The following is a 10,607-nucleotide window of genomic DNA, read 5'->3' on the forward strand; positions in this document are numbered from 1 at the left end:
AGAAAGAAAATAATAAAGGACAACCAGATTGGATTTAAAGAAAGGTGTTTGTGGTTTTGGCCTATTTTACTTGTTTGCATAATAATTGGAATGGTTCCTACTAATACATTATCAAGCGTATGCTGTTATTTTAGGTGAAACTCTTATGACAATGTGTGAATAATGAGAAATAAATTCAGCTTACATAATGCATTTGGGAGATCCTATTTGTATGAATTATTTTCTGAAAAGAAAGAATAAGCCAAAAAGTCCAGCAATATTAATGTATGTTTATACAATTACTTTGTCTTTGTGGTATTTTTAATAAGGTGATAATGTGATTACATCATATATTTAAAAATAAATCTTTTTGGAGGAGATAAGGAAAATAGGTATATACTCATTTATGTTCCACGGTAATGATCATTTTGTAATATGCCAGTGGTCTTTGATAATTTTGGTGCATATATTTAGACAAAAGCGGTCACAAAAATACTTAAATTTTGGATTGGTTCTTTATTGTTCAATATTGAGACATATTGACATATCTTCTTTAGGATTTCTTATTGTTAAAATCCAATTCAGAATATTAACCTGGCCAGGCTGACTGAAGTATGTTGCATGGTACTTTAAGTATGACTTTCATGACCTCATACCATTCATAGGATTAACATGTAGCACATTTATTCAGTTTCTATGTATTAAAAAAAAATAATAATCTTGTTCTAGAAGGCTAACATGCTGACAATTTGACTGAAGAGCAAAAATTTTGAGAATACAAGCAATAAATGCAAAACCTCTTTTTTTTTTTTGTCTGTCTTCTGTGATGTGTTCTTTTCTTTGTGAATTCACTACACTTGCTAGCAAATATATTTTCTGAATTCATTAATGTTTCCTCTAAATATTGAGAGTTAACAGTGAGTGTATTTGTGTTTACTTCTGCAGTGAAAAAAGAGGAGGAGGATTTTGAAGAAAAGAAATCCATTAAGAAACGAATCAAAGAATTAAAAGTTTTGGACCCGAAGATTGCACAGAATCTGTGTAAGTAGATTCTGGTTTTATGCCGAAGTAGTGCTGTATAAATGTTTCATAAAAATGTCTTTCTCTCTTCTCTGAGTGCCTTGTAACCACTTTCTGTTTAAAGCGTGTGAGAATATGTATGTGTGCAGTAATTGGCATTGAGCCCAGCCATGTGAGTTGATACAAATGAAACATGTTTAAAAAGACCCAGAAAACAGTTAGGGGTTAACCTTTGTTTAAGACTGAAGTAATTCTCTTCTGTATATATCGAAGTACAAGCATACAGCTATATATCTAATTATCTATCTATATTTTCAACATATTAATCAAAGAATACTGTCTGCCTCCCCCAACCCCCCAGCCTCCCCCCCCATCAAAAAAGACAATAATGTCTACGAGATGTCTGGTCATCTCTCATGTACTTTATAGAAAGAAGGCAATATTCAGTATTATGCAATAATGTGCAAATAAAGATGATAAAGTATTGGGGGAGAGGAGTTCTATAAAGAATAGGTTCCTAAATGCTGGCAGAAACAAAAAAAGTAATGATTGGATTATGGTGAATGAACAAACAGTTTTTATGTAATAATGTCTACGAGATGTCTGGTCATCTCTCATGTACTTTATAGAAAGAAGGCAATATTCAGTATTATGCAATAATGTGCAAATAAAGATGATAAAGTATTGGGGGAGAGGAGTTCTATAAAGAATAGGTTCCTAAATGCTGGCAGAAACAAAAAAAGTAATGATTGGATTATGGTGAATGAACAAACAGTTTTTATGTGAGCATTTTGTTTTTTAACTGTTTATATAGTTTTGGTTTCTCATGGTGCTTTTTTATGAGAAAGCTCTGACAAGACCATTGGAGAAAAATGTATGATTGTCACCTCAGCACAAAATACTGTAAAGGCAATGATTATCCTGCAGGGCAGACTTGTCACTGGCTGCTTAGGGAGCTCTTCTGTGATGCTGGATGTTGTACATAACAAATGGATGGAGAAGGCTGCAATTGTAGGGGAACAGTAATTAAAAAAACATTTAAAATTGTTATCTCTGTCTATATCACTTTGCCTAGTGTTTGTTAACCTGTAGATGCTGTAGCCTCTTTAATTGGTGTTTTGTAAATAGAAAAAAAAGATTGTTGTTGTCTTGCTTTCTTTATTACATGTTGAATCTTTGTTTTAGCAATTTTCCTTGGCTCTTTCCGAGTGCCTTATGAGGAAATAAAAATGATGATATTGGAAGTAGATGAAACACAGCTGTCAGAGTCCATGATTCAGGTAAGGAAAATGACCCTTTAAATCCCAATATTTCAGGGTAAGTTTCTCATTGAATAGAAACATGGAGCTAAAAAGCCTCTTCACATAAACTTTTGGATAATAAATCACTGCAAGAATCCTTTTTTTTTTTTCTCTGTGAACTGTATTTTTTCTTTATATTTGTAAAGCTAATTTTCTTTAATGAAAGCAGCTGAATTTATGTTCTCTTTTTTTCTGCATTGTCCACACCTAAATTGAGATTTTTTTTTTTCTTTGGTATATATTCAAACAGCATAGTGTATTCTGTTTCTTCCCTAGTTACTAAATTTTTCTTTAATTTGTTTCTACCTCTGTCTCATCTGCACAAATCTGTTGTTCTGATAAAAAACTAGATGGGAAAAGGTTGGGGCTTTTGGAGGATTTTTTGGGGGTGGAGGTTTTTGGGTTTTTTTTGGGTTGTTTGTGGTTTGTGTTTTTTTCCCCTTGTCCTTTCAGAGCTGATACAATCCAGGATCTTGCCTTAGGGCATACACAATGACCAATTTTCTTCCCTAGTAGTGTTTTTTCTTTCTGTATTATTTTATTTGAAGCACAAAATCAGTATTATTCTGTATGGAGACAAAAGAAACTGGAAGTTCCTCGTGTTACTCTGTGCACAGTGTTATTTAAGGGCTGATAAGCTGGAGAATTTAATAAAATAATTTAAATACAAATACTTCATTACAGAACCATGTGAAAAAATAATTTGGATGTCTGGAAGTCATGAGATCCCAGCCCTTGCTCAAAGCCACATCAACTAGAGCAAGTAGCTTAGGGCCATTTCCCAATACATTTTTAATATCTCCAAGGCTGGGTGCTCCATAGCCTTTCTGGACACCTTTTCTAATGTTGAACTACCCTCGTGGTGAAACACTTTTTCTTTTCTATCTAACTGGAATTTTTGTTGTTGCAATTTGTGACCTTGGCCGCCTGCTGCACACCTCCAAGAGGAACCTAATTGCATCTTCTCTGTACCTTCTAGTTGGGTAGGTGGAGACCACATTAAGTTCCCCTGAGGCTTGCTTTCTTACAGTTCAAGAAGCCCACTTCTTTCAAACTCTCCATGCCTGTCACGTGCCATGTTCCCCAGCCATCTTGATGGGCGTCCATTAGATTTGCAAAGATTTGTCTCTAGACCAAGATTGTCTGGCTCTTGGACAGGGCTCCTGCATACTGTGATGAACTTTATGAGCCATAACAGCAAAAATTTAAATGTCAAATCATACTTATTATCAATCTGGCATAGGTTTAACTTAGAGAGGATTTAGATAGCTCATCCTCTACAGCATACCTGAAAGTGTGTTAGAGACACAGTTGCTACTGAAACATCAAAGAAAGATAAAATTAGATTTTTAGAAACGTATGCTTTTTGTAAGCATGTTCATTAGTGAAGAAAGAAATAAGACCAGTAATAGAGTCTTAAAATGAGTTGTAACATTAAGACTCGTTGAGATTCAAATGTGTGGCTTGTACTGCAACACATAACGATTTGTATTCAAAGGTCCAAACAAGGCAAATTTATAGTTGTGTGCTCTGCTTGCAAAATAAATTTCCACCGTATCGGAATGTCAAAATAAGGTCCTACTGAGGAGGCTGTGCAGTGTTCAGCATGCTCCTTTTCTTGCCGCGTGCAGCTTAGCCCTCACTTCTTGTCACATGAATTTCAAAGACCTTTAGACTCTGTTGGGCTGTTTGGACTTCGTTTACCTTTAAAAGGAGCTTGTCTACTCATTGATTTGAAGAATGAGATGTTTCTTTGAAGGAACAAACATGAACCGTCATCTCCAGTGACAGTATATATAATCATTGTATAATTCTCTCTGTTTCATTCAATGATGCAGTTAATATTGGGACTGAAACTATTACTTTAAGGTTGTTAGGATGAACAGAACAGAACCTCTAAGCTGTTTGTTGGTTCTAGTTTGCACTTCCATCACTTTTTCAAGGTTTTCTTCATGCTCAAATGATGCATGAGATGTATTTTTATTTTATTTTATTTGGAATAATAGTAGAAATTCTCTAAAATATCATGGAAAGCTGAGAGATGGAATATGCTGCGCTGTTATGTTTGGCTTGAACTCTGTCTTAGATAGTCCATGCTTGCTCTGAGACTTTCTCATGCTGTTTGAGTTTAGCACTGTTTTTCAGCAGTGAAAATTTAGCTTGTTAATGAAATTAGGTTCTCAACAGTATCATGAAGTAACCTGCATATACTAAATAAATACTATAAATAAATACTATATATAAAAATTATGAAAAACTGACGTCTTGATAATTTCTATATGTATTATTTAAAGAAGACAAAACATTTTTTTTGCATCTAGGCTCTGGGGAAAAAGATCTTCAAAATGTTACAGGTAGTTAATTAATGGCATACTTTTATATGAACATGTGGTAAATATTCCATCAGTTGCAATAAGCTAAGAAGAAAAACTTTAATTGAGAATTGTTTATTTTTTTCCTTTTTAGTTTCTTCTGTGGACTGTCATTTCCATCTCAATGGTATATACCTTGGTATAAAGAATGCCTACTTTTCTGTTTATTTAAAACAGCAAACACAATTTAGTCCCATTTTATTCTCTGTGTAGTAGGCATGGTTAACAATAACAGGAGATACTTTTTTGACAGTATGCTGATAACCTTGTGGCTCTTTTAATAGGTATTAACACTAGAGTATATTGAAAGTCAGTGTATCCAGTTAACTTCTCTATATATGAAATTGATTCTCAGGTGTTTTTGATGACGTTTGAGTCTTTCTGTGTTTGCTTATGGAGGGGGGAGGGAACGATTTTATTATAAGAGAAGTTGAAGAGCCAAATGTGAGGTGAGGAATAACGCCCTACAAGAGGACGGCAATGTTAGCAGCTGCTGTGATTGAGCGAGAGTCAGTGTAGTAGAATAGAAGTGATAATGCTCACATTATCCTGTATGTACACAGTCATATATATAACAGGGCATACTGTCAGAGGATAGCAGGTCCCACATATTGGGATTTTTTTGGGCATAGAAATGATTCAAGAGTATAGATTGCTTTGCTTTTCTCTTTTTTTTTTTTTTTTTTTTTTCCCCCAAAAATGTTTGAATGCTTGCAGGCCTAAATCAAATGAAAAATTTCAGAAGAACTTAGGTTCCAAATTTATTTGCAAGTTTGAATATCATCATTTTTATCAAATGGTTTCATTCAAGTTTCTTGTTTCTGGGTAAAACAACCCTGTAATAACTTTGAAAAGGGGACCATTTTAAACTCGAAAAAGCACTTAAGACACCCATCTTCCTTTGGAAGTGATAGCCTTGTTGCTTTAAAAATTTGGTATCCACCTTCACATATGCTCAGGTTACTAAGAAAATTCAGCTATCCAGCTGTATGTCTCTATTTCTACCTTTAAGAACCTTCACAAGTGTGGGTTATGGTCATGCTATGAAAATGTAGTCCTGTGTACTTCCTGATTCTGAGAAGGGCAAAAACATGCGTTGGTTTGCAAGCATATGGCTATTTTTATTTATTTATATAAGGTACATTTGTTATTATGATATTCTCCTTTCTAGAGATTTCTTGCCTTCATCAATTTTTTCTGTCTAGCTTTAAATATTGTTCAGTGTATCCTAATGTCACAGTTTATGAAGCTGGAAATTTGTCCTTAATCCTACTCTTCTGTTATGCTTAAGAAGTAAAATGTATCCTCCCTTTACCCCAGCTTTCACCGGTTAGAAATTAAATCTAATTCTTAAAGACGTAAAAACTCCCGAGTCATGTTGTAATCCAAATAGTCATTGACTAATTATTGGAATGTTTCTTCTGACTTAGTCAAAATTCTTTATCCTGCTTATTTTCTGTTTGATATTCAAAATGTGTTTAATCTTTAGCAGTTCAAAAGCTTTATCTGAACACCAGAAAGCTGCTTTGGTATCAGCTGCTGCTTCAGGGTTTGGGTTTTTTTTCTGATGCTCAATATTGAGAAACAGTCAAGCGTTGTATGAATGTTTGGGTTTTTTTTTTAAAGTTTTGTGGTCAGTTTTTCTGCATGTGAAAATTATTTCAGCATCAAACATTTTAATTTCAATAAAGATTAAGGAACTGTAGTATCTTTAGAGCTGGTTATATAGATGTATATCAAGACAAGAAATAAGTGGACTATGAATTTCTAATTTGAAGTGTCTCTTTTTACACGCCATACCCTTTCATTTTTGCTCCATGTTACTGATCTAGTGCCAGACATCTCTACCCATAATTAATAAATGTAGTCTTTTTTACAAAAATATTTTCCAAATGTAGTAATGGTAAGGATATCTATGATTGCTGTCATAAATTCTTCATGCTGAAAGTCATTCTGACCATGTCCAAATCAAGCTCCATAAAATTTAAGTTTGCGTTATTATTTTAAGCATCATTATGCATTTTTAATAGTTCTCTTTTTTCCTACCAAAATCCTTATTTGAGCATAGACAGTCTGTTGAAGCAGTCTACTCTTTAACTATCATTTACTCTGACTGTGATTTATTTAGACCTTTGCTTATAAGTCTAGCTTTTCTTATTTACTGACTTTACTTTCTTGATAAACTACATTGTCCTTTGGATATCAGAAAATGTTGTAAAACAAATTACTTATTGTAGGCCTTACAATCAAAGAATCAAAGCAGGGCTTCTGTTCTTAAAATAGTAACTGTTTTTACACTAAAACAAAACAATGATTTTGGACTGTCTGGGTCTTTTAACCATTAGAAAAAAGGTTTGATAAATGCTAAACTACCTTAAAATGACAATTGTTATGAGAGCCAAGAAACTGAGTTATAAACAATTAAAAGTAGTAGTATTAAACAAAATATTTAAGCTGCTTTTAAAAAAAACTTTAAAACTTTGGATACGTCTGATCTTTAGTTACAAATCTAGTATTTTCGTACTAGAGGAATATCTATACTGCAATCCCAGGATGCGATTGCAACTTGAATAAACACCTTGGGCTGGCTAGCTTTGAACTAGCTAATACAGATTCTGAAGACAGCATAGAGCCCTTGAGTTGACTAGTGGTATAGGGTTATTTTAGAGGTACTAGTTAGAGTTGAATTCTTTCTTCTTAAATTAGGGAAACAAGTTAAGCAAAGCGTAGTTATGACTTTTTATCTCTCTGTCCCCAGAGAGAGAATTTGTATATCCTAATGGCTGAATTTCCTGTAGAAGAAGAAATTAGTATCTTTTGTGGATAAAATTAGGGTTTTTTTAAGACTTTCAGATAGAGATGCTGTAACTTAAGTAAATTATTTTCTGTTGATTGTATAGCATGAAAGCTGTTTACTTGCAGAGTAATAAAACAGGCTTTGACCTAACCAAAGTGTCTGTTTTTCTGTTGAGTAACAGGGAAATGCTACTCTTTCTGATCCTTTCTTGACATATGGTAGGTAGTGGGCTAGCTGTGTTTGCTAGACCTGATTGAATCTTTATTTCAGTTCAGAAGGGTGATCTTATCAGTAGACCAGGGACTGTTTTAAGAAAGAACACAATCTCTCTCTTGTTTTTTTACTATGATGGAAGCTCAGCCACTGCGTAACCAGGAACACGAGAGTTATAAGTTGAGAAACCAAGCAGGCTACAGGGACCCTGACTATTGCCTGGTAGTTACAGTAGTCATCTTGGGAAGGGACAAAACTCAGATACTGATTCAAATTATATACCATAATTAAATGTTTGAGAAGCTCTCTACTTCCAGAACCTCAGAATAGCCATTTTTAGCCAACCTAGCTGATTGTAATTAGAGTGGGGTTCAGGTGCCTAAATGTAGGGGTTTATACATAAATATAGGTGTCTAAGTGTTCAGGTAGCTCCAGGGAATCTGAGGGCTCTTCAGATGATCAGGTGAAGGTGATGTGTTTAGATTCCCTTACCTGTGTTCACAAGACATTCCCTTGTATAAGTGTCCAAGCTCCCCATATAGACTCCTGAATTCAGCTGAAACAGAGTCCTACCTCTGAATTCCTACTTCTGGCAAGTTTTTAGGTGAAGTAGTGTCTAATGGGTTTAAGCTTTTGTTTTGAAATACTAGAAAAAAAATACTTTTTGTCTAGCATTAATAATTCTTGCCATCCTTTACTTGGATATGTTACACTTGAAATTCTTATTCTGCCTTCCCTGTTCTATTTACTTCTTGGTGTTCTGTTTGTTTTGTGCCTATCAAGCATGTTCTTTCTTTAAAAATGGTGTTTAAAAAAAGACTAGAAATGTTTGTAGAATCAGCAAAAGATGCTAGGTAGCACTGTTTAATCACTTGCTTGTTACACTCTCAGTTACGTTAGTTTGTGCGTTGTCAATTGGCATTCTGCTGTCTTCAGGGAGGAGTGTTGTCTTTGGGGTGTATGGTAACGATGCATATGTAATACCATTTGCCTACAATAATACAACCAACATAGACTCTGAGATTTTTAAGCCTATTTTATTTTTCTTGATAGAATTTAATAAAACATCTTCCTGAACAAGAACAATTGAATGCATTGTCCAAGTTCAAGAGTGAGTATAATAATTTGTCTGAGCCGGAGCAGTTTGGAGTTGTGGTGAGTTCTGTTTTATTATCACTTTTTTTTCTGTCCTTTCCTGAAATATAGTTTTAATATAATATTGTAGAAACAATACCAGCTGCCTTCACCTAAGTGTGAAGAGGTTCCAGACTGGGAGAAGAGTACAAGTGATACCTTTTAATCTGACTTCTAGTGGACATATCTGTGGATGTGGAAAGCCTGAATGTTGGAATTTTACTGTTGGAATGATTTGGGATTCTTTTTCTTTAAAAAAGTAATTTAGTTTACAAAATAAATTTAAAAAAAAAAAGTGGTATTTTCTGTGGCAAAGTTTCATTGGGAGACAGGGAGCTGTTTTGGAATTTCCATAGCTAAAATAGTTTGGCTTTACTTTTGTTTGCATTAATAAATCTTAACTTTTTCAGTGAAATTTTCTACACTGATGATTTTCTTTTCTATTCTCTATGTAAATGAGAAGAAAATACTGTAGTTATCACTATGTTAACCTATTCTGCTCCCTTCCTCCTATGTTTTATAGTAAGTTCTGTCAACAGTACCTGTAATCACTTTTTTCATTCCCAGCGGGAGGATACATTTATCATATTTCCCGGGTTGAATTAACAAAGGAAGACTGGAAGAGAGAAAAGAAAATAAGGCTAGTTCAGTGCTGGCAATTGATGTTTTTTGTGGAAATATAGTTTGGATATAATTTCTACATAGTTCATAATTCATAGTTGTTAATTATTTCATCCAGACAAACAAAGAATAAGGCTATTTCTTTTCCTGAGTGCATATCACAGAATCACAGAATTTTCAGAGTTGGAAGGGACCTCTAGAGATCATCTAGTCCAACTCCCCTGCTAAAGCAGGATTGCCTAGAGCACATTACTCAGGACTGCATCCAGGTGGGTTTTGAAAATCTCCAGAGAAGGAGACTCCACAACCTCCCTGGGCAGCCTGTGCCAGTGCTCTGTCACCCGAACTGTAAAGAAGTTTTTTCGTTTGTTGGAACAGAACTTGCTGTGTTCCAACTTGCACCCATTGCCCCTCGTCCTGTCACTGGGAACCACTGAAAAGAGTGTGGCTCCATCCTCCTTCAACCCACCCTTTAGATATTTGTAAGTAGTAATAAGGTCTCCTCTCAGCCGTCTCTTCTCCAGGCTAAAGAGTCCCAGCTCTCTCAGCCTTTCCTCGTAAGGGAGATGGTCCAATCCCTCAGTCATCTTGGTTGCCCTTCGCTGGACTCTCTCTAGCAGTTCCCTGTCCCTCTTGAACTGGGGGGCCCAAAACTGGACACAGTATTCCAGTTGTGGCCTCACCAGTGCCAAGTAGAGGGGGAGAATGACCTCCCTCGACCTACTGGTCACACTCGTCCCTATGCAGCCCAGGATTCCATTGGCCTTTTTGGTGGCAAGGGCACATTGCTGGCTCATTGACAATTTAGTATCTACCAGGACCCCCAGATCCTTCTCCTCAGAGCTACTTCCCAGCAGGTCCACCCCTAACCTATACTGCTGCCTAAAATTATTCCTCCCCAGGTGCAGGACCCTGCACTTGCTTATGTTGAACCTCATTAGGTTCCTCTCTGCCCAGCTCTCCAGCCTGTCCAGGTCACGCTGGATGGCAGCGCGGCCATCAGAGAGTCATCAGAGTCATCAGAGAGTCAGCCACCCCTCCCAGTTTGGTATCATCAGCAAAATTGCTGAGGATACACTCTGTCCCCTCATCCAGGTCATTAATGAATATATTAAACAAAATTGGACCAAGTATCGACCCCTGGGGGACACCACTGGTTACAGGCCTCCA

The 10,607-nt window shown here is 35.7% G+C and overlaps 1 protein-coding gene across 1 annotated transcript in view; it reads left to right on the top strand.

Annotated features, from left to right (window-relative positions):
• Positions 1–10,607, top strand: part of LOC104285682 (protein diaphanous homolog 3-like) — a 185,149-nt gene that overhangs the window by 43,165 nt on the left and 131,377 nt on the right. The window contains 3 exon segments of the mRNA XM_009884160.1: positions 925–1,020; positions 2,185–2,279; positions 8,736–8,837. Of these exon segments, the coding sequence (XP_009882462.1) occupies positions 925–1,020; positions 2,185–2,279; positions 8,736–8,837 (293 nt within the window).

This window comes from Charadrius vociferus, unplaced genomic scaffold (genome assembly GCF_000708025.1).
Source record: "Charadrius vociferus isolate BGI_N301 unplaced genomic scaffold, ASM70802v2 scaffold314, whole genome shotgun sequence".
NCBI lineage: Eukaryota > Metazoa > Chordata > Aves > Charadriiformes > Charadriidae > Charadrius > Charadrius vociferus.